The sequence below is a fragment of the Rhinatrema bivittatum genome, chromosome 1, assembly GCF_901001135.1.
Source record: "Rhinatrema bivittatum chromosome 1, aRhiBiv1.1, whole genome shotgun sequence".
Lineage (NCBI taxonomy): Eukaryota > Metazoa > Chordata > Amphibia > Gymnophiona > Rhinatrematidae > Rhinatrema > Rhinatrema bivittatum.
In genome coordinates, this window is record NC_042615.1 from 434,710,165 (window position 1) to 434,734,082 (window position 23,918).

Consider the following 23,918-nt stretch of genomic DNA (forward strand, 5'->3'; position numbering starts at 1 on the left):
TTATCCGGCTAACTGTAGAACTGTGCTTCAGCTCCCTAAAGTTAGCAGCCTACATTGGCCCGATAATGCTGCTCCACTCCAAACCATCCCTGACCTAGCTGGATACGTTTCAGCTGACTAAAAATGTATCCAGCTATGACTTGGGTGAGCAGACTGGTGGGATTTTCAAATCCCAGTGTTTTGTTCAGTTAAGTGCCTAACTTATTGGAAGATGCATCAAGCCATGGTAGTGCTCTAACGCATGTTAAACTGCGTATATATCACTCAATCCCTGGACTTTGCCCCATCGTATGATAGGGGCAAGGTCAGGCTAGGAACATTTTGAAAAATGTTGCTGCCTTGGGGCTAGGGAGTACCCAGCCCCCATGTTTTGAAGTTGTGGCGGGGGGGGGGAGGGTCCCACTGAACCTCAATGATATATATATTTTTTTTTACACTTGGGGATATGGGGGGCACTTACCCCAATGAGTTTGATCATCTGTTGGGGTGGGAGGAGGGGGCTGGCCAGTGTTTGTGTTTGTGGAAAGGGGCGGGGGGCATTATTTATTGTGTGAGCACAGGGTTGGGGGGGTAGGAGGTCCATTACTGTGTCATGTGCTATCTTTTTTCTCTTAAACTTTGGGGTATCTGGGCTACCTCAAGTGACGGCTATGGATTGAGCTGGGGTTCAACCCTGACCCGAGCTCAACTTTTTTTTTTTGGGGGGGGGGGGCACTTTTTAAAGCAAATGTTATCTTTATTAGATCGATAAACAGATACTCAAGAAAAAAAAACCTTGTACAGATATTTTAGGTGTGCTCTTCCTCCATACCAGGAAAAACATCGTGGCTTAGTAGTGCTGGACCTTAGGTGGATAAACATACTGAATATGGACCTCCGAGATCTTTTTCCATTTTACAAGCACAGGTTTAATAATCATGGTATTGGCACCGTATGGTTAATGCATCAGATCTTTGAAGTTACACTACAGAGGGAGACCCTGGTAGGCGGCCCTACTGCCTTGGCTTGTCTGGGATTCTCCAGCCAGGTTTGCCTTCATGGTGTGCTTTTATCATTGCAGCATTTAAATGGTACGAGGCGGCAGGCACGCTTACAGCTTATCCCAAATGTAGTTTGATATACTACTGCTTGATCAGTTTTACTGTCCGCTGGGCTGTATCTTTAGCCAAGGGTAATGAGCCTAAAGCCAGCAGGGGTGGCACAGTTTGTAAAGAAATGCTTCTGCCAAGGAGGGAGTGTCTTGTGCATGTGCTACGTTGTTAAAATGAAATAACCCTCTTATGTTATCAAAACCAGTTTATTGGGACTAAAAAAAAAAAACCAACCTATAAAATTAAAATGCATTATTGCGTGCGTACGTTTAGCTGTTGGGCTGTCCTTAGTTCAGTTGCCCTTTGGCTGCAACTGAGGACCCGACGCATTTTTGGAGATGATTTGTACAAGAAAACAGAACGGTGGGTATGAAGCTTTATTTCTGCCTGTGAACCTTCCACCCTCTTCCTCCCCTTGATAAGGGAATAATCGTCCGTTTTACCCCCCTATCCTACCTGCTCCATGCACCTTTGACATTCAATTATCGATTGGCTCCTAGGAGCCTCCTCCAGCACGTCGCTGCCTTCACTCAGTTTTACCCCTGCTCTGGTGCGTGCTGCAGTGTCTGGACGAGATGGGTGAGGTGGAGTGAAACCATTTCCGATCACTTCTTTTTGCACTCTTGACACTTAGTGCATATACTCCCAAAACCGAACGCCAGGCCCGCTTCCATTTTGTGCTGTGTGTATCTAGTCCTGTTTTCTCCATATGCCTCAGTCCTTGCATTTTGTTCCTCTGTGTGTGTGTGTATTAAGTGGTGTGTGTCACCATGGATGTCCACCAGCCAAACATGAGGCTGTCGCAGCCGGGGCCTGTCCACGAGCAGAAAGGGGGTGAGTGGCATGGTATGTTGTGCAGACTCCACGGCCCAGCCATCTGATCTGTGAGGACCTCACATTGTCTTGCTAATGTGACATCTGTCACTTTAAATGCTGCCCTTATGCCAGCTACTGAGAGTGCAGTGTCTATGGAGAACAGTATTAATCAGTAGTATAGCACATACCAGATATAGGCAGCGCTGTGTAGAGACCCATTATGGCAGTCCTTACTCCTTGGGGTTTGCAATCTAATCAAAGCAGACATGACTGTGACACTGTAAGTGAAACATAAGTATTTTTAAATAAATTAGACAAGACACACAACACAAACAGTCTTTGAGCTAAGACGGCAAAGTCATCATTGAAGGTTTAAGGTTGATGGGATTCAAAGGGGCTACTTTGAATTGAGTATTGTCAAATATGATGCTTGGAGTCAGGAATGTTTTAAGAAGAACTCTGGTTATGTAAATTGTCGCTGATCCATATTTTCTGGTTTAGTGTGAAATAGGTATAGAATATCAGCCCCAGTTCTAAGGAGCAGGGAAATACATTCCCCGATCGAGAGCCCAGATTGATCAATCTGTTTTACGTGAGCAGGAAGAATTAGGGTTCAGGCATTAAACGCAGCCTTGAAAACAATGAGTTTTCAGGCTGGCTTTGAATCTGCCCAGGGAAAAGGAGCCTGGTTCATGTGTTTAGAAGGCTGTTGCAAACACTTGGTGCAGCAAACTGGAAGGCATGGAAATAATTCTGGAGGGAACAGCTAAGAGCAGCTTACCCGATGAGCGAAGTTTGGGAAGCAGTAACAAAGGCACTGTGTAGGCAAGTATAAGAGACTTGAATTTTATGCAAAAGCAGACAGGGAAGTCAGCGTAGTGATTTGAGAAGAGAGGTTACGTGATTGTGACAGCACCTGAGATGGTCACGTCCTGATCCTTGGAATCCTTTGTCCTTCCAGCCCTCATGGATGGTGGGTAGCAGTCACAAGAACAAGAAACCTGGCAAAGGCTTCCCGTCCATCGGAATCTTATCAAGATCTCATTTTGAAGCCCCTCTCGGCTGCTCCAAGCCACGTCTAGACTATGTTGGAAGAGGGAGCTCAGAATTTTCTGCACACTGTTTTATTCCTTCTCCCAAACCCACTGGAGTTTGGATATCACGCCACTTCTTCTGACCCCGCTGTGTGCTCCAGTTAAGAGAGACGCGCTCCTAGTTAAGGGACTTGTGGGTACTCTCTTTATAATTGCTTTGCCACTGACTCCAGGTGTAATCTTAAGCAAAAGGAACAGTAGCTCCTATTTCTCCATCTGTATCTGCTAATTATAGCTGTAATTGCATCGTTCCTCCTTCCCTCTCGCTCACTTCTGGAAGCTTTTACACAGGTCAGGGCACTGAGGTGGGTCCCCAGGCTCCCTTCCGTCCTATCCAATGTGTTTGGGTCTGTGCCTGAAGTATTGCTAAATTGTAAAATGCGTTGAGATTTCCTTCGTATGAAGGATGCTATTTGAAATCCAAATGAGTTGCTTTTACCGTCTTTTCTTCTTTTACTATATCACTTGTACCCAGTGTTGAAAATGCGAGATGTCTGGATCAAAATTTTTTTTTTTTAATCATTTTGTTTTTTGTCCAAGTAGAGGTTTCTTGCAACACATTAGTTACTGGAATCTTATTTTGATGTACATTTTTTTCCTCAAACAGGTATAACACTATTAAATAAGTGTTATTAAAGGTGAAATAGCTGTGTTTCTCACAGGACAAGCAGGATGGTTGTCCTCACAAATGGGTGACATCGAGGATGGAGCCCACCACGGAAAACTTCTGTCAAAGTTTAAACAGAACTTTGACTGGCCCCTACTGGGCATGCCCAGCCAGGCACTGACCCTGCAGCCAGCAGGGGTCTCCCTTCAGTCTTCTTTTTTCCGCGCAGCAGTTGCCACGCGGTGAAAGGAGCTCTCTTACCACGTTCCTGACAGGAATTCGGTATTTTTCTTTCTGAAGAAAATTTGCCCCTCAGGGGTCTCCCTTCGACAAATTTTTGTCACCTCCGCGGAAACCGGTAAGTTTTTTGCCTTTTTTCTTCGACTACCTTCGAATTTGGCCCTCGAGGCCTGTTGGCAATTACCGAGCCCGCGACTAAATTTGGCCTTAAGCCATGGCAACGGGGTTCCGTCGATGCCCGGATTGTACCCGGACTATGTCAATCACAGACCCCCCTAGGGTTTGTGTTTTGTGTTTGGGTAGTGAGCATGATGTCCTGACTTGCACCAAATGTGCCCTAATGACACCTAAGGGTCGCAAAGCCAGGATGGAGAAGATGGGGCTCCTCTTCCATGCACCCACCCCAACGTCATCGATAGCATCGACGTCATCGGAACCGGCACCGTCGAAGTTGCACCACCATCGTCAACCCTCCGGTGACCGTCCACCATCGATGACTTCTCGGCCGACGACTCCTGTCCCCTCCCCGGATGGGCGAGGAGACCGGAAGGACAAGCATCGCCATCGGCACAAGTCTCGGCCTGTCGAGGATCCACAGTCATCGACCTCTGAACAAGCCGAGCCACCGACTAAGAGGCCTCGTTCAGACTTGGCACCGTCCACGTCTCGTTCGCAGGCATCGAGGAAACCCTCGCCCTCTCAGGGTGTGGGAGCCGTGATCCCACCGGTTACGGTGGTCCCTCCGGCTCTGCCTCAGCCTCCCTCTCCCGTCGAGCCGGGTATTGTTACCCCTGGTCTCCGGGCAGAACTGGACCGGCTGGTCCAGGAGGCCATCGAGAAAGCGATGCAAAGATTCCAACCTCCATTGGCACCGATTCCGGCACCGCCACCGGCATCGACCCCGGCACCGACTCCGCCACCGAGGAAGGAACCGACCACCGAACCTTTGGTGGAAGCGCTAGCACCGCTACTACAACGTATGGAGGCACTTGTACATGCCCTCCCATCGATGATTCCAGTAGCACCGACAGCGCCATCGTCTCCGACTGGATTTTCATCGGCGGGAGAAACACCGTTCCTGATTCCCCCTTCCGGGGTGGTCCCATCGGTGCCTTCTCGTATATCTCCACCGATTTATCCTTTGGCTCCATCGGTTCCAAGAGCGGCACCGACTCCATCGGCAGCACCGAAACCCTCGATGCCGTTCCCAGTACCGATTGTACCACCGGTTCCTCCAAGGTTTCCTTCGATGCCTTCGGATCCTCAACCAGGTCCATCGGGGCTTCAACCCCCAAGTGATCCCTATGATTCCTGGGGTGATGATACATCTTCTGACACAGATTTACCATCACCGCCTTCTCCTACAGAGAGTAGAAAAAGATCTCCTCCAGAGGATCTCTCCTTTATTAATTTTGTAAAGGAGATGTCCGAAATTGTACCTTTTCAGCTGCAATCTGAGACCGATGACAGACACCAGATGATGGAACTGCTTCAATTTTTGGACGCTCCAAAAATCATCGCTTCCATCCCCATTCACCAGGTGTTTCTCGATCTCTTAAAGAAAAACTGGGAATCTCCTTCATCTGTATCACCAGTTAACAAGAAGGCTGACTCCACATACCTCGTCCAGTCAGCACCAGGCTTTCAAAAGCCTCAACTGGATCATCGCTCTGTTGTGGTGGAGTCCGCACAAAGAAAAGCCAAGCGTCTCAAGCCACACTCCTCCACTCCGCCGGTCAAGGACAATAAATTCCTAGACAGTGTGGGACGGAAAGTGTACCATGGAGCTATGCTGATTTCTTGCATAGCCTCATATCAACTCTACATGACGCAATATAACAGAGCCATCCTTAAACAGATGCAAGATTTTGCTGACACATTACCTGACCAATACCAGCCACAGCTTCAGGCCCTTCTTAACAAAGGGTTTGAAGCGGGGAAGCACGAGATCAGAACGGCTTATGACATCTTCGATGCCTCCACAAAGGTTTCAGCTACTGCCATCTCGGCCAGACGTTGGGCTTGGTTAAAGTCATCCAACCTTCGCCCAGAGGTCCAGGATCATTTAGCGGATTTACCCTGCTTAGGGGACAATTTGTTTGGAGAACAAATTCAGCAAATAGTAGCTGAATTGAAAGATCACCACGAGACGTTGAAACAACTTTCTTCTGTTCCGTCTGAGGTTTCCTCCAAACAACCACTTAAGAAGGACTCTAAGAAGTCGTTCTTTCGGCCACGCCGTTACTACCCTCCATCGGCCAGGCCTCGTCCAGCTCGATCCTCTACTAGGCCTCAGCCGCGTCAGCCTAGGAAACAAAGGCCTACTGTAGCCCCTCCTCCTGGGCCTGCGGCTGGCCTTTGACTCCCCTGTAGGGAACACATGCCAAACCCCTCTTCCAGACATTCCTGTAGGAGGTCGACTGTACCATTTTCTACAACCTTGGTTGCAGATCACCTCAGATCAGTGGGTGCTAACAATTATCGCACAGGGTTACCACCTCAACTTCATAACTCTTCCCGCAGACTCCCCGCCTCTTCAAGCGTGGAGTCTATCCACCCATTTGGCTCAATTACAACAGGAAGTGTCTCTTCTTCTGCAATCAAATGCTATAGAACCCGTTCCTCCCTCTCAACGAGGCAAGGGATTCTATTCCAGATACTTCCTAATACCAAAGAAATCAGGGGGACTACGTCCCATTTTGGACCTTCAAGCCCTCAACAAATACCTTCAAAAAGAGAAGTTCAAAATGGTAACCCTAGGCGCGCTGCTCCCTCTGCTACAAAGAGGGGATTGGCTGTGCTCTCTCGACCTCAAGGACGCTTATACCCACATTGCGATCACACAATCCCATCGCAAATATCTGCGGTTTCTCGTAGGCCACGACCATTATCAATACCGTGTCCTACCTTTCGGTCTGGCTTCTGCCCCACGAGTCTTTACCAAATGTCTCGTAGTGGTAGCAGCATTCTTAAGGAAAGAAGGTGTCCACGTCTACCCCTACCTGGACGATTGGCTAATCAGGGCCTCCACCCAACAGATAGCTCAATCATCCCTAAAATTGACAATTCAAACACTCCTTTCCTTAGGGTTTCTTGTCAATTACGAGAAATCTTGCTTAGTCCCGTCTCAAACCTTATTCTTCATTGGAGCAGACTTGGACACCTTACAGGCAAAGGCTTACCTTCCTCTTCAGAGGGTCCACACCCTAATGTCCCTGGCTCGCCAGCTCCAGTCTCAGAACACTGCCACGGCTCGCCAGTTCCTCATTCTCCTAGGACACATGGCATCCTCGGTTCAAGTCACTCCCATGACCCGACTAGCCATGAAAGTAACACAATGGACTCTACGACACCAATGGATTCAAGCTTTTCAGCCTCTGTCCTCCATAGTCACAGTCACACAAGCGCTGTGCCTATCCTTAACCTGGTGGACGACTCAGGTCAACCTCCTTCAGGGCTTACCTTTTCTTCCACCGGATCCGCAAGTAATCCTAACCACCGACGCTTCTCACATCGGTTGGGGAGCCCATGTGGACGACTTTCAAACCCAAGGGTTATGGTCCAAAGAGGAAGCCGAACACCAGATCAATTTCCTGGAACTTCGAGCAATCCGCTATGCGCTCCGCACTTTCAAAGATCATCTCTTTCATCAGATAATCTTAATCCAGACGGACAACCAAGTGGCCATGTGGTACATAAACAAGCAGGGAGGCACAGGCTCCTTCCTTCTGTGTCAGGAAGCTGCGCAGATCTGGGCGGAAGCCCTCTCCCACTCCATGTACCTCAGGGCCACTTACCTGCCGGGAGTAGACAATGTATTGGCAGACCAGCTGAGCCGTGTCTTCCACCCACACGAGTGGTCACTCGATCCTCTGGTAGCGACCTCTCTGTTTCACAAGTGGGGTTCTCCCCGCATAGACCTCTTTGCGTCCCCTCAGAACCACAAAGTGGACGATTACTGCTCTCTCATTCGGAGCCAGCACTCTCGGCCGAGGGATGCATTCTCCCTCAAGTGGACAACCGGTCTGCTCTATGCATTCCCTCCACTCCCTCTTGTGTCAAAGACTCTCGTGAAGCTATGCCAGGACGGAGGAACCATGATCCTGATAGCACCTTACTGGCCACGCCAAGTATGGTTTCCAATACTCCAGGATCTCTCCATCCGCAGGCACATTCCTCTGGGAAAGGACCCGCATCTGCTCACTCAAAACGACGGATGCCTCCTCCATCCCAACCTCCAAGCCTTGTCCCTGACGGCATGGATGTTGAAAGGTTAGTCCTTCAACCATTTAACCTTTCAGATTCCGTTTCTCGGGTCCTGATAGCTTCACGAAAGCCTTCCACAAGAAAGTCTTACTCATACAAATGGAAAAGGTACACATCATGGTGCACTTCTCAGTCCCTTGATCCCCTTTCCTGTCCAATCTCCAAATTCTTGGACTATTTATGGCATCTCTCTGAATCAGGTCTTAAAACCTCTTCTATCAGAATGCATGTCAGTGCGGTAGCCGCCTTCCATAAGGGTATTGGGGGTAATCCTATTTCAGTGCAACCCCTAGTAACACGCTTTCTTAAGGGCTTACTCCATCTAAAGCCACCCTTGGGTCCTCCGGCCCCATCCTGGGACCTTAACCTGGTTCTTGGTCGTCTAATGAAACCTCCTTTCGAACCTCTGCACTCCTGTGACTTGAAATATCTCACTTGGAAAGTGTTATTCCTTTTGGCTGTTACTTCAGCTCGCAGGGTTAGTGAATTACAGGCCCTAGTTACCTATCCGCCTTACACTAAGCTCCTGCAGGACCGGGCGGTACTCCGCACTCACCCTAAATTTTTACCTCAGGTAGTTTCGGAGTTTCATATCAATCAATCTATCGTACTACCTATCTTTTTTCCCAGGCCCCACTCAAACTCTGGAGAGCAGACCCTGCATACCCTAGACTGTAAACGGGCTCTAGCTTTTTACCTAGACCGTACAGTTTCCCACAGGAAGAGCACTCAATTATTCGTCTCTTTCCATCCTAATAAGTTGGGACAACCTGTGGGTAAGCAGGCTCTTTCTTCCTGGTTGGCGGACTGCATTTCATTTTGCTATGAGCAAGCTGGCATTCCTTTTCAAGACCGTGTTAAAGCACACTCTGTGAGGGCCATGGCGACGTCAGTGGCACACCTTCGATCGGTGCCGCTTCCTGACATCTGCAAAGCTGCAACCTGGAGTTCTCTCCATACTTTTGCAGCCCATTATTGTTTGGACAAGGCTGGAAGACAGGACTCCATCTTCGGCCAGTCTGTCTTGCGTAACCTTTTTCCAACCTGATGTACCAACACCCTTCCACCTACCCGGTAGGGTGCGGATGCCCTTTCCCAAATTTCTCCTCAGTTGTTGTGCCTGCTGCACACCGTTGGGTACATTTGGTGCAGGTCGGGACATCCTCAGCTCGGTACTCACCCATTTGTGAGGACAACCATCCTGCTTGTCCTGTGAGAAAGCAAATGTTGCTTACCTGATGTAACAGGTGTTCTCACAGGACAGCAGGATGTTAGTCCTCACGAAACCCGCCCGCCTCCCCGCGGTGTTGGGTTAGTTTTATTTTTACTTTCTAGGCACTGCCTGTAGCTTTGAAAATCAGACTGAAGGGAGACCCCTGCTGGCTGCAGGGTCAGTGCCTGGCTGGGCATGCCCAGTAGGGGCCAGTCAAAGTTCTGTTTAAACTTTGACAGAAGTTTTCCGTGGTGGGCTCCATCCTCGATGTCACCCATTTGTGAGGACTAACATCCTGCTGTCCTGTGAGAACACCTGTTACATCAGGTAAGCAACATTTGCTATATTGGACTGATGCATGCACCAGTATTAAAATTTCTTTTTTTTTTCCTTTTAATGAACAGTGTAAACAAGGTATATCAAAATAGAAAATATGGTAAAACAAAAATGTCAATTGCTTTGTGTGCCACTTTCTTATTCAATTAATCACTTGAGACATAACAGATTCTTAGCTACAGATATTCACTTTGAGGATATGAATTCCTTATTAATTCTCAGTCACTTAAATTATTAGGAGAAATATTAGAAGTCTACATTTTATAAACCTTTTTGAGAATCTAGTTTAAACATAGCCACCAGTGTAGTGCACAGTTTCCCAGTTAGATGATGATGATTATGTATTTGACTATACTACACTTCCAGTTTCCAAAATAAACAGCACAGATAAGAACAGAGGAACAAGGACCGGAGAGCCTGCTGATGCAATGGGGCAGGTAAATTAATCTAACACAGGAGCATAGCAGCCCCAGAGTTGAGCAGGATCAACCAAGAAAAGAGAAGAGTCTATAATTACTTTTAGTTGTTGGCTCAAGCAAAGTTGAAGAGCCATCAAGGCCTGAAATGACCCACTACAGGAGGTTGTGGAGGCCTTCACTATAATGGATTTTGGACATGCTTGGGACAGATATGGAGAACAGTTGTAGGTTGAGAGGGTCAGGTAAGACACAGGAGAAAGGGGAGTTGGTATCGGGAATTTGTATGTGCATCTGCTGAAAGTGGATGAGTGTCAACTGTATGGGACATGTTGGACTTTCTCAGCTGTCCTTTACTGTGCTACTGTGTATAAACAGAGGACTTTGCTTCCAGTATTTGCAATAATGTTTTGTTGTACTGCTTGAAAAATTGGAAAATGGAAGTTTGCAGTGTCTGGAGTGCACATGTGAGACTGATACTGAGTCAGAGCTTTCATTTCTAACATTGTTTTGGTTTTTTTTTACTTATTGGCAGTGCCTAAAGCTCCTGAGATAGACCCAGCAGACTGTCTGGTGGCAGACAACTGTGTGACTGTAGCGTGGAGAATGCCAGAAGAAGACAACAAAATAGATCATTATGTGCTAGAATATAGGAAAACCAATTTTGATGGACTTCCAAGAATAAAAGATGAGCGATGCTGGGAGTTAATTGATCATATCAAGAGCACAGAATATACATTGACTGGTAATGATCATCTTGTGTAAATGTTGTATGTTTAATAGACAAATATAAACTAGGCTTTGGTAACAAGGTAGAGAACTATGATAAATACTTGTTTTCCTTCTGTCATTAAAAATAGCAAGATGTGAAATTCCAGGTGTTTGGGAAGGAGGTCACTCTTAGGAGTAACATAGGATATTCCTGCCCATGGAGAGACATGTGGGAGATGGGCTGACCTAATAGCTGGGCCTGCAACACAGAAGACAGTCACTTGTTTAGCAGGGAGATACTGAAGATGACTGTGTTATAACAGATTTGCATGCCTTTTCTTTCAAATGACAAATATTGCCTTTTAACAATTTAATCTTTAATCAGGTCTGAAATTTGAGGCAAAGTATATGAATTTCCGGGTTCGAGCCTGCAACAAAGCAGTGGCTGGTGACTACTCAGAGCCTGTGACGTTGGAGACCAAAGGTAATTTTATAGACTTGATGAAGCTGTAAAAGGAGCACCAGCATTGGAGCAGGAGGCCTCACCGGTCCAGCTCCTGCAAGATTCTGTACTTATAGAAACATGACAGCAGAAAAAAGACCATGCAGCCTATCTAGTCTGCCCCATCTGCCTCAGCTCTACAATCCCTGCCACTCCCTCAGAGATCCTCTGTGTTTGTCCCATGCTATTCTTGTCTCCATCTCCACTGAAAGAGTGTTCCATGCATCTGCCGCTGCATTGGGGCGTGTGCTTCCTGCAGTATACTGATTTGATTTAAAGCAGGGGTACCTCCTAAAGTCCTATCCAGGAAATCTGATTAAATGTTCCATTTTTTCAGCCCCAAAGAAATTGCGGTTTTCCTCCAATTTTATTTTCTTTTCTGTTTTGAATCTTTTTTCCTTACCCTGTCCTTTGCCTATAGATTGTCTCCTCAAGCTTGCTCTTTTACTATTAGGAGCTCCTATTCTGTAATGCAGGAGATGTGTGGTTCCCCACTGGAAAAATAAAAAAAAAAATCTTGGATCCTCTGGAATTAATTTTAAAAACATCTTTTTTTTTTTAATTTCCTACCATGTAAACACGAGTGAAGGGGTTGGCTGGATTTTTTTTAGCTAGGAAGTTGACCAAAAACTGAGCCAGTATGTGGGTAGTGCCTCCTCGTCCTCCCCCTCTCCGGGTGTATACTAGGAGAGTTCATTGATCACCAAAGCTGAGGCATTGTCCTGGTGATAAAATAGTCCAGCTGCTGGTGAGAAAGCAGTTCTCGTACTTGCTCAGTTGTAGCATGCTAATAAATTGTTCTCATCGCATTTCTTGGGATGTCTTCCTTTTTTTCCCCAAGAAGGGCCCCTTGAATTGTGCAGCATGTTCCTGCAAGAAGGGAAGCTGGGGTTTACCTAGCACAGCACCTCTCCATGGGGAATGCCTCATGATAAACTGGCACCTGAGTGTTTGGGACATCCTAGGAAATCATTCTTAAGATTCGACTCAGTGCAAATCCTGTTCCTTGGGTTTGTTTTCTTATACCTTACTTACATTATTTTACATTTATTCACATTTATGAAGTGCCTAACACTAAAAAGGCCTAGGCGATGAACAAGAATACAATAGTAAAAAATACCAATAGAACACTAGAATAAAATTGAAATAAAATAAAGACAATAAAAATCATTAATGGAAAAAATAATCATAAAACATGGAAGTACAAATAAAATAGACATAAATAGTAAAATAATATTTAAAATAAAAGTAGGAAGTTTAATAGTATACTAGGTTGAATTGAAGTCTTAACTTGCTTTCTGAAATTCTTCACTACTTGGGCATGTAGTGAATAATTTACCAGCTGAAGTTGTTGCTCCATGACTTGAGGTTGCTGACTCTGCCCCCATAGGAAAAATGACTGAGCCCTGTCCATGACTTCTCCCAGTAAGATGAATGCAGAAAGGCAGCTGGTGTGTAGACTCATCATGACTCTCTTCTTTGGACATGGTTTACAACCTTGAAGGTTTGAGTGGGATTGGGGTCATCAACTCCGGTCCTGGGATGCCACAAACCTGTCTGGTTTTCAGAATATCTACAATGAATACACTTGAAGTATATTTGCATGCACTACCACATTGTGTGCAAATGTATCTCATGCAGATTCATTGGGGATGTCCTTGAAAACCAGACCTCTTCATGACACTCCAGGACATATGTAGGGTCACTGGTTCAGACCACATCTGGGGATCTTGGCCACCAATGGAGTGAGTCTTTGGGTTTCTCTTGCAGCAGTACACAGAGGAATCTCCTGTCTGCAGCAGTTACTTGCAGACTCGCACACTGAGCCTGCTCTTCTGGCTATGATCTGTAAGGCCGTGTTACAGGAGAGCTTCTGTGTGTCAAAATCCCCTGATTCATCGCACAGCGCTTAGCAAGTCATTTTACTTCACTGAGCTTCTGTTTGTCTGTCTGCCTTCTCAGCCGCCTTCCATTTCAGAGACAGTATCATGCCCTTTCTGGTATGCTCTGGTTATAAGACACTTTGATATCTGATGCAATTATAAGATGCTTTACACCATTAAATTACTGCTACTAATACTTATTAATAATGCCTCTGAAATCTTAAGCTTGCACAGAATTCCCAGGTCTCCTCTTTTGCAGAAGGGAAGAGCTTTGCTTGCAGAAATGAGGGAGAGAACATGGGACACTGAGACCCTCTCACCGAACTTAAATATTAATGTGAATCCCTGGGACAGCACTTGACAGGATGATACAGGCCTTAGATTTATGCTGAGGGCATAAAATTGCTGGCTGGATTGGATGCATCATTTGGTCTTTTTCTGCTGTCATTACTATGTTGCTATTGGTGAGAAATAGAAGGTAAATAGAAGATGTCTCATGGAAAGAAAACATACACATTTTCTCTCCTTCCCCTGTCTCCTTGCCTTTCTAACTCATGAGCTCAAAGTGAACTGTAAATGCAGTAGACGTGGCAGAGGGTGAATTTGTAAACCATTTATAAAGAATGAATATTTAGTAGTGGAGTGTGAGGAGATGATTCATCTGGAAACAGGCATTCCTTGCACAGTAGTTTTTGTACCCCTGGAAGCAGAGGAAATGTGCATCGTCCTTTGTGCCGTTTCATACCCTGCTGTGGTCATCTACTGTTGGTCATTCTTGTGCATGAACAGGCATGCTGCAGATGACAAGAGGAAAGTGCAAAAAATGTCACTGAAGAAAACTGTTCAGGAAAATAGTGTCCCAGAACCTGCTACATCTGTACTAAATTTAGGGAACATCCCTAATGTTTTTTTAAAGTTGCAGGTGTAGTCCTGAAGTTCTTCCATTTTAAGCATGAAATGATTCTTTAAGGGGGGTTTTACATGACAGCTACTGGTGCATGATGGACTGTGCGATTTTATCATAAATTACTCTTGCGCCCTGCACGGGTTATGCCACTATTCTGAACTGTTTTCAAGCCACAAGGTTTGATTCAGAATGGGAGATCAGTCTGTATGCTACAGGTTTGTGTGTTTAATATATTTATAAATGAACTGGAAATCTTAGGTGATTAAATTTGCAGGTGATAAAAAAATTATTCAAAGTTAGATCACAGGCCAATTGCGAGAATGGAAGACTAGGAATGAGAGTCTAAATGACAGGAAATTTAATGTGGGCAAGTGCAAAGTGATACATGTTGGGAAGAATAATCCAAACTATAGGTACATGATGGACTCTTTAATAGATGTTATCACCCGGGAAAAGGATCTTGGAGTCATTGTGGGCAATACTTTGAAGTCATCTGTTCAGTGTGCAGCAGTGGTCCAAAAAGCAAATAGAATGTTAGGAATTATAAGCAAAGGCATGCAGAATAAAATGGAAGATATCATAATTGTGAACCAGTATGACTGATTACAGAATATCGATATAAAAAATAAATAATGCCTCTATTGATCTATGGTGTGACCACACCTTGAGTATTGTGTGCAGTTCTGGTCATTCCATCTCATAAAAGATAAAGCGTGACCAAAATGATAAAAGGGATGGAATAGCTCCTCTATAAGGAAAGGCTAAAGAAGTTAGGGCTGTTCAGCTTGGAGAAGGCTGAGGGGAGATATGATAAAGGTATATAAAATCATGATTGGGGTAGAACGGGTAAATAAGGAACGGTTATTTACCCTTTGAAATAACACTAGAACTCCATGAAGCTAATAAGTAGCACATTTAAAACAAATCACAGAAAGTGTTTGTTTTTTTTCATTCAGCACACAAACTGGAATATATTGACAGAGGATGTGGTGAAAGCAATTGGTGTAGCTGGGTTTAAAAAGGGTTTGGACAAGTTCCTGGATGAAAAATCCATAAACCATTATTAGCCATGTAGACTTTGGGAAAGCCATGCTTTTCCCTAGTTATGAGTAAGAGAGATTGGATCTGTTCTTTGGGATCCTGCTGAGTAATTGTGACCTGGATTGGATGCTGTCAGAGACAGGATGGTGGGCCTGACCCAATATGGCATTTCTTATGTGTCATTCTCTGAGGTTTTTCAAAATCTTGTTTTGAAACAGCCTTGAACTTCTCCTTCGACAGCTCCTCGTCCCACCTGAACCTGAAAGTTGAAGATTCTTCTGTCGAGTGGGATTCCACGGGAGGCAAAGGACAAGAAAACAAAGTGAAAGGGAAGGAGAACAAGGGCAGGTAGGAGCCATCCCCTGTGGGGAATCCAGATCAAGAGTGCGTTCCTGGCTGGGGGCCTCCAGTAAGCAGTTGGGCCTGCCTATGATTGCCAGGCTTTTGTGTTATTCCCTGTACTAGTTAAGAGCCCTGGGGGGGGGAGGGCAACAGCTGATAGTTAAACTGACACCACTTTTGTCAACTTCTGCAGTCTGAAAGAGAAAAGGAGGCAGGGCCTGACTCTGTGAATAGTGGAAGTTTTGCTTTTGGGGAGGAGCTGGGTAACATGCAGACAGCTTCCCTTCTGAGCTCTGAAATGGCCTTCCTCGATTGATTTAACATGCATTTTTGGGGATGAAATCACAGGAAATTTAACTGGTGTAGAAGTGTGAGTCTAAAGCCTTGTGATAGGGAACCTCATGATCCAAGATGGAGGAAGTTATTCTGGGAAAAGAGAGACACAGGATGGTATAAAAATTTAGTTTTACTTTGAGGGGCATCTAGACTTTAAAGATTTGAGCAAGCTTAGAGCCTTCAAAAAAATTGCCAGCCTACGAAATAACTTCTGGTCTAAGGACCAAAAAGAACACTTCTTATTTCGTGTCCTAGATGTTGACACAGCCCAGTACAGTCCTTGGCTGGGAACTGATTGTGGAGGAGAAAGGGGTACTCTCTACCCTCTGCTTTCTGAGTTGGTTGGTCGGTGCACATGGTTTGGCAACCCTGCTTCACACGCTCAGCAAAAGAGAAGTAGCAAGCCAACAGTACAGGAAGCTCTAAGGGTGAGGAGGAGATGCATTGTTGTCATCCTCCACCTAAGAATTTCATTGGGTCGCCATTCCATAATGACTAAAAAAAAAAGTGCGTGGTAATGCTTTGCAGCACTTAGTCCTCAAATTAATCTCTTCTCTACCAGTGACTTTTTCATGCTCTGCCTCAGTTGCTTTCTGAAGCATCTTTTAAAGATTATCTTCCTCTCATTACTCTTCCACTTCCAGACTGATAGCTGCCCAAGAACAATATTTACCATTTAGTTGGTGGGGAGGGATCCCATCCTGTGCTGAAAACAGTGAAAGAATTTTGTTAAAATAAAATGACCCACTTGGACACGGAGCAGCCCAGGACCAAAACGGATGTTTGAATCTCCATTCATATTTTTAAATAAAAGGAGAAGAGCTGCAGCAGCAGTTGGTGTTGAGCAACTTGCATGTCATGAGTAACGCGTGCTGTACCAGGGTTTATACAGGAAGTGAAAACCAGCTGCAGGGGGCTCCTAGTGTGGTGGAAGCTCAGTGAATTTATTTAAGCAGCGCCACTCTGGAGCTGGGCAGCAGTGGATTGAAGTCCCTTTCTGATGGGTAGTGGGCAGTGAAGCTTGTCTAACTTCAGGGAGGGGCTGGATTTTTTTGCTTTCATAAACCTTCCAAAATAAATAGGGCAAATAATTGACTTCTCAAATCTACCTTTTCATTTCTTTAAAAAATTAGACAAGCACTTTTATTTTGACTGACAGAAAAACAGCAGAGGCTTTAGCACATTCTTTTACAATTCTTCACTGTGATGCAAATTATAGGCTGTGGGGTGAATACCTGGTGGGAAGTGGGGGTGGGGAGAAGACCCTGCCGGGACATACAGCATCCCTAATAGGCTGAGCCTGAAGAGGACTGCACTTACCAGGTACCATTATTTCAGGAGAACAGGAATGGCAAATGGGGAAGAGGAAATACTTAGAAAAATGAATGTAAGATCAATATAAAAGGGGAAAAAGACGGGTAAAACTGGGAAGAAACTTTAAAAAAAAATAAAAATGCAGCAAACCAGGTTTGTATGTGTTGCCCGTTAGCACACCTGTTGCCCTTGGGGGTGGCTGGGTGACCAGAAAGGATTATAATCCTGCAGATCTCCTCTAGCTTCCTGATCCTTGCCACTTCCAAGCCTTTCCTGGACTGTAATTTCCTGAGCATACCCAGATCAGTCCAGACCAGTGGGTTGTGCATCCCTACCAGCAGATAGCATCAGAGAACAAAACCTTTGGGCTCTGCTACATAACCGAGAGTGCCACCTGCAGTCCATCAGAAAATGCGAGAAAATGCGGCCTACCAAGCGCGCAAAGGCCTTCCCCCCCCCCCCCCCCCCCATGACCACCCGGAGTCCCTGGATGTTGGCGAGACCCCCGAGGGTCTAGCTCCCCATTCCAACTGGCCTGCTGGAGAAACGGCATAGCCCGTCCCCAGACCTGACTGCGCCAACCTTGAAGAGGATCCTTTGCTTTTCTTTTTTAAAGAAAAAAAAGCTTTACACAGCTACCCTTGGAGTCTGAGGGAAACCAAGTAAAAGAAGCCACTTCAGTGGTCAAGGGAACCAGGAGCCCCTGGTTGTGTAAGCCACTGGACCGTTATGGACGAGACTCAGGCTGCCAGGCTTCCACTGAGGAGTGGCCCATGAAGGTGCCTAACACCTCAGGGAGCTGTACAACTAACTACTAACTAGCCTATCCTATTAGGAATAAACTTTCCCTAACGCTTTTTTTTTTTTTTAAAACTAACAGACTGCAGGATTGCACATCTACCATCTTCTGGAGTCAGAGAAATACTGAGGGACTGCAGGTGGCACTCTCGGTTATGTAGCAGTACCCAAAGTTTTTGTTCTCTGACTCCATCTGCTGGTAGGGATGCACAACCTACTGGTCTGGACTGATCTGTGCTATTACAGGAATGAACATTAGTAGGTAAGAACCAATTTTCCTATCTCTAGAGTGAAAATTTTAAAATTTTCTCCTGCTGGTTTTTGTCCCTAACCGAAAACTTGTGTCCATGATGTGACGAATCTTGGGGATAAAAAAAAGTTTGCAACAGCAGGGTCCTGAAAGAGAAACGTGGAGAGCTTACACTGGCAGCGACCGGATGCCCTCTATGCCTTCTGCGTGCCTTGACGCTCGAGGAGGGTGGGCAGCTCCTGAAAACCGGCAGCCAACTCAGATTTCAGAAATATTCAAAAAAAACAAATAAAAAAAACCCCCCACCAAGGCTGAAAACATAGCAACAAGGAGTGGGTGCCACAGAAATGTGTTAGTGGAATCATTTTTGAGAAAGTGAATTAAGTATTACATTTACAGCTGATTTTGAAAGGAAACCCAAAGTAGGGTATTTTGGAGGGGTTAGGGAGGAGGAGAGGTTCCCTGTACGTACCTGGATCAGTCCAGACAGTGGGTTATGTCCCCAATCCAGCAGATGGAGTCAGTCAAAGCTTTGAGGGGGCGTCACCATAAGTGCTACTACCCCCTCTGCAGGAGTTCAGTATCTTCTGACTCCAGCAGATGCGAGTAGGGAATACGGGTTGCTCCCGATTACCTCAGGCATTCCTTGTACTTCTTTATCTGATTTTCTTCTCTCTGCCTACTTCTTTTTGGATCAAGTTTTGTTAAAAAAAAAAAAAAAAGTGTAAAGTGAGTTAGAGAGGGCCCTAATTGGGAGGCGTGGCTTCCCTCTATGTTTGTCTGCTCTCTCCTTCTTCTTTCGTTGCGTGCGGGGTAAGTGCAGTGTTTGTTTTTGCTTCTTTCCCTGCAGTTTGCTTCGACGGACGGTCGCGGAGGCCAGTAGGACCGGCCTCTCCGCGTTCTCTCTCTTGCCTGCGGCCATTTTCGCGGCTCCTCGTGGGCTGCGGAGGCAGGCAGGGAGGTCGTCGTTGGCGGGTCGCGCGGCCAGGAAGGCCCCCCCCGCGGTGCCGTTTTCGTTCTCGGCGGGTTGTGCAGGCCGTCCGGGCCCCCCCGCAGCGGCGCTCCCGTTCTCGGCCACCCCCGAGGCTCTGCCGGGTGGTTTTTTTTTGATCTGCCGGGCCTGTTTCCTGCACAGCTCCGATGCCGCGGCCAGAGCGCTGCTCTGCTTGCGGCGAGCCGGGCTCGCGGATCTCGAGGGAGGGCATCTGTGCGAGGTGTCTCCCCGGGGGGGAAGGCACCTCGCGGCCCCGCATCGATTTCCCTCGTCTCACAGGCTTGCCCGGGTGGCGGGGGCCGGCCCCTCCCCCATTCCTGGCGGGAACGGCGGCCATCTTGCACTCTGCACGCCCTGAGGGGGAACAGACAGCGCTGGGGGCCAGGGATGCTGAGGAATCCCCGCCACACTTACTCCCGGAATCGGACCCGGAGACAGTCCCGCAGGGGCCGGGTTCCCCGGGGCCCCCCCCCTCGGAGCCCCCCTCGGGTAGACAGGGGTTTTCCCCAGAGTTTATCCTTTTGCTGCACACCGCATATCTGCAGAGCCTGGAGGCTCCCACGGGACCTCCTCCAAACAAGATGCCGCGGCCCTCGCTACCTTCACCGGCCCCCCCCGCTCCGGCGGGTGTGGGGGCCCCTCTGCCTCCCGCTCGTGCCCGGCTCCCGGGGAGCTCGGGGACTGCGGGCTCAGGACCAGGTTCCCCTGGATCGGATCCGGCGGATCCGGGTCAAGGGGACTCCACTTCAGAGGGTGATGATCCGCACACGCTGCGTCTGTTCCAGCGGGAAGAGCTGGAGGACCTACTTCCACAGGTTATTAAGGAGTTGGACCTCGATCCACCGCCGGAGCCGCCCGCGCCCGTAGCGCCCGCTGTGGTCACTTCCTCAAAGAAGGGGGATCCGGTCCTGGCAGCCCGGAGACCGAGAGCTCGGGCTTTTCCCATTCATGATTCTTTCCTTCAGCTTCTCACCGGGGAGTGGGATGCCCCGGAAGCTTCCTTTAAGGGCAGCCGGACCATGGAGAGGCTCTACCCGCTGCCGGAAGATTTTCTCGATCTCATCAAGGTACCTAAAGTGGACTCCGCGGTGACAGCGGTCACGAAGAGGACAACCATCCCAGTGACAGGGGGAGCGGCCTTACGAGACGCGCAAGATCGCAAGTTGGAAGTCTTCCTCAAGCGGGTCTTCGAGGTCTCCGCGGTAGGTCTGCGGGCGGTGATGTGTAGCTCGCTGGTACAGCGGGCCAGCCTTCTCTGGGTTCAACAACTGCTCACATCTCAGGTCCTACCGGCCGGGGAGGCCGCCCAGGCGGATAGACTGGAAGCTGCGGTTGCGTATGGGGCTGACGCCTCCTATGACCTGTTTCGGGTCCTCGCCCGCTCCATGGCCTCGGTGGTAGCGGCACGGCGCCTCCTATGGCTCCGCAACTGGGCGGCGGACACATCCTCCAAGTCGAGCCTGGGCTCCCTGCCATTCAGGGGCAAGTTCCTGTTCGGGGAGGATTTGGATCAAATCATCAAGACGCTGGGGGAAAATGCGGTTCATCGCCTGCCGGAAGACAGGTATCGCTCCACCAGGGCGTTCTCGTCCTCGCGGACCAGAGCCAGGGCGCAACGGCGCTACCGGAACTACAGACCGGCGGCAGCCAGGCCCTCTGCCCCCAGGTCTCAGCCCTGGTCTCGCTCCTTTCGCGGGCGCCGCCCCGCGCGGCCCGCCCCCGCAGCTGGACAACCCTCTCCCAAGTCCTCGCAATGATGTTCAGCTCGCCCACTCCGCCGTCCCCAGGATCGGGGGGCGACTGGCGTTCTTCTACGAGGAGTGGGCGCAAATCACCTCGGATCAGTGGGTCTTGGACACCATCGGACAAGGTTACGCGTTGGAGTTTGTCCGCGCTCCAAAGGGACGGTTCATTTTCTCCCCTTGCGGCTCGGACACCAAGCGACAGGCGGTGCAGTTGACCCTGGACAGACTTTGGGAGATAGGCGCCATTGCGCCCGTGCCCTTCGGAGAGGTGGGCTCGGGCCATTATTCCATCTACTTCGTGGTGCCAAAGAAGGACGGATCCTACCGGCCCATTCTGGACTTGAAAGAAGTCAACAAATCGCTCCGGGTGGTTCGGTTCCGCATGGAAACGCTGCGGTCCGTGATCGCGGCGGTGCATCGCGGGGAATTCCTGGCCTCCTTGGACCTGACGGAGGCCTACCTCCACATCCCCATTCGCCGGGAGCATCATTGTCTTCTGCGGTTCAAGATCCTGGATCAACATTTCCAGTTTGTGGCTCTCCCGTTTGGGCTAGCAACTGCTCCGCGCACTTTCACCAAGATCATGGTGGTGGTGGCGGCTGCCTTGCGGAAGGAGGGGATTCTCGTTCATCCTTACCTGGACGATTGGCTCATCCGAGCGAAGTCTTTTCAGCATGGACAGGAGGCTGTGGCCAGAGTTATAGAGTTTCTGCAGTCCCTAGGATGGGTGGTGAACTTTTCCAAGAGCTCCCTGGTACCCTCGCAGCGCCTGGATTTCCTGGGGGCGACCTTCGACACCCGTCTGGGCGCGGTTTTTCTACGTCAGGACAAGGCGCGAGCCTGCGGGATCACATACAACGGTTCTCTGCGTTATCGGTTCCCACCTCCTGGGACTATCTGCAGCTCCTAGGGGTGATGGGTTCCACCATCGACATGGTCCCTTGGGCATTTGCGCGCCTCAGGCCTCTACAGAGAGTGCTTCTATCACGTTGGAAGCCGCTTTCACAGGACTACCAGGTGCTCCTTCCTCTACCGCTGTTTGCCAGGAACAGTCTAACCTGGTGGATGAATCCGGAGAATTTGGCCCGCGGCATGTCTCTCGATCTGCCAAATTGGGTCGTGGTAACCACCGACGCCAGTCTCGTAGGATGGGGAGCGGTCTGTGACCGCAGCGCCACGCAAGGGACGTGGTCCGCGGAGGAATCGAAGTGGTCCATCAATCTACTGGAGACCAGAGCGGTCAGATTAGCGCTCCAGCACTTCCTGCCACTCCTCCGGAACCGGGAGGTCAGGATCTTATCGGACAATGCGACGACGGTGGCCTATATCAACCGACAGGGCGGCACCCGCAGCCCGCAGGTCGCGCTCGAAGCAGAGATGCTGATGCAGTGGGCGGAGCGGCATCTGGCCCGCCTGGCGGCCTCGCACATCGCGGGCGTGGACAATGTACAGGCCGATTACCTCAGCCGTCAGCTCTTGGACCCCGGGGAATGGTCCCTCTCCGAGGCGATGCAGCTGCTCGTTCGACGGTGGGGACCCCCCCACCTCGATCTCATGGCGTCCGCACGAAATACCAAGGCTCCCCGGTTCTTCAGCCGCCGGAGAGAGCGGGGAGCGGAGGGCGTGGACGCTCTCGTACTCCCGTGGCCGGCCAACCTGCTTCTTTACGCGTTCCCGCCGTGGCCGCTGGTGGGAAGACTACTCCGCCGCGTAGAGGTACACCAGGGGACCGGTGATCTTCGTCGCTCCGGAGTGGCCAAGACGACCTTGGTTTGCGGACCTGCTCCAACTGGTGATCGACGGACCCATCCGTCTGGGACATCTCCCCCGCCTCCTTCACCAAGGCCCGGTATTTTTCGACCAGGCAGAACTCTTCTGTCTTGCGGCCTGGCTTTTGAGAGGCGCCGCCTCCGGCGCCGGGGCTACCAGGAGGCGGTAGTCTCAACACTGCTGCGTTCTCGAAAGACTTCGACGTCGGTAGCCTATGTGCGAGTCTGGAAGGTGTTCGAGCTGTGGTGTGCCGGACTGAACACGAGTCCCTCTGAGGCTTCGGTTCCTCAGATCCTTCAGTTTCTGCAAGCAGGGGTGGACAAGGGACTTGCCTACAACTCACTCCGGGTTCAGGTGGCCGCCCTTGGCTCGCTCCTGCGGGATGGGGGTTCCCTGCTACAACACCCGGATATTCTCCGTTTTCTCAAGGGTGTCAAGCACATGCGACCTCCGGTGCGGAATCCTTGTCCCTCCTGGAGTCTCAACCTGGTGCTACGGGCCATGTCGGGACCTCCGTTTGAACCACTGCGGAATGCGACGATCAAGGATCTCACTCTCAAGGCGGTGTTTTCTGGTGGCTATCTGCTCCGCTCGGCGCATCTCGGAGCTGCAGGCCCTGTCGTGCAGAGAACCCTATCTCCGGTTCTCGGATTCCGGGGTTTCGATTCGTACTGTTCCCTCCTTCCTCCCGAAGGTGGTGTCCGCGTTCCATGTGAATCAGACGGTGGAGCTTCCTTCCTTCTCCGCTTCGGAGCCAAGGTCTCTCCGGCTTCTGGACGTCAAGCGCACCCTGCACCTCTATCTGGAGGCTACGAATGACTTCCGGACTTCTGACCATCTCTTCGTCCTCTGGTCCGGCCCTCGGAAGGGGGCTCAGGCCTCGAAGACGACCATTGCCAGATGGTTGAAGGCTGGCATTGCCGCTTCCTACATTGGGGTGGGGCGGACTCCCCCACCCGGTATTGTTGCGCATTCTACACGCTCTCAGGCGGCCTCTTGGGCGGAGACCCGCTCGGTCTCCTCTCAAGAAATCTGTAGAGCGGCCACCTGGAAATCGCTACACACGTTCTCCAGACACTATCGTCTTCACCTCGCTTCCTCGGTCTTTGGACACTTTGGTGAGCAGGTTCTACGAGCGGGTCTCGCAGGACCCCACCCGGTTTAGGGACGTTTGGGTACATCCCACTGTCTGGACTGATCCAGGTACGTACAGGGAAAAGAAAATTATTCCTTACCTGCTAATTTT

At 49.1% G+C, this 23,918-nt stretch overlaps 1 protein-coding gene across 3 annotated transcripts in view; it reads left to right on the forward strand.

Annotated features, from left to right (window-relative positions):
• FSD1L (fibronectin type III and SPRY domain containing 1 like) overlaps positions 1-23,918 on the forward strand; it is a 182,193-nt gene that overhangs the window by 110,803 nt on the left and 47,472 nt on the right. For all 3 annotated transcript variants that reach the window (XM_029604686.1, XM_029604677.1, XM_029604695.1), the window contains exons 7-9: positions 10,615-10,824; positions 11,176-11,274; positions 15,342-15,471. In XM_029604686.1, coding sequence (XP_029460546.1) covers positions 10,615-10,824; positions 11,176-11,274; positions 15,342-15,471 — 439 coding nt within the window. The remainder of the gene's footprint in view (positions 1-10,614; positions 10,825-11,175; positions 11,275-15,341; positions 15,472-23,918) is intronic.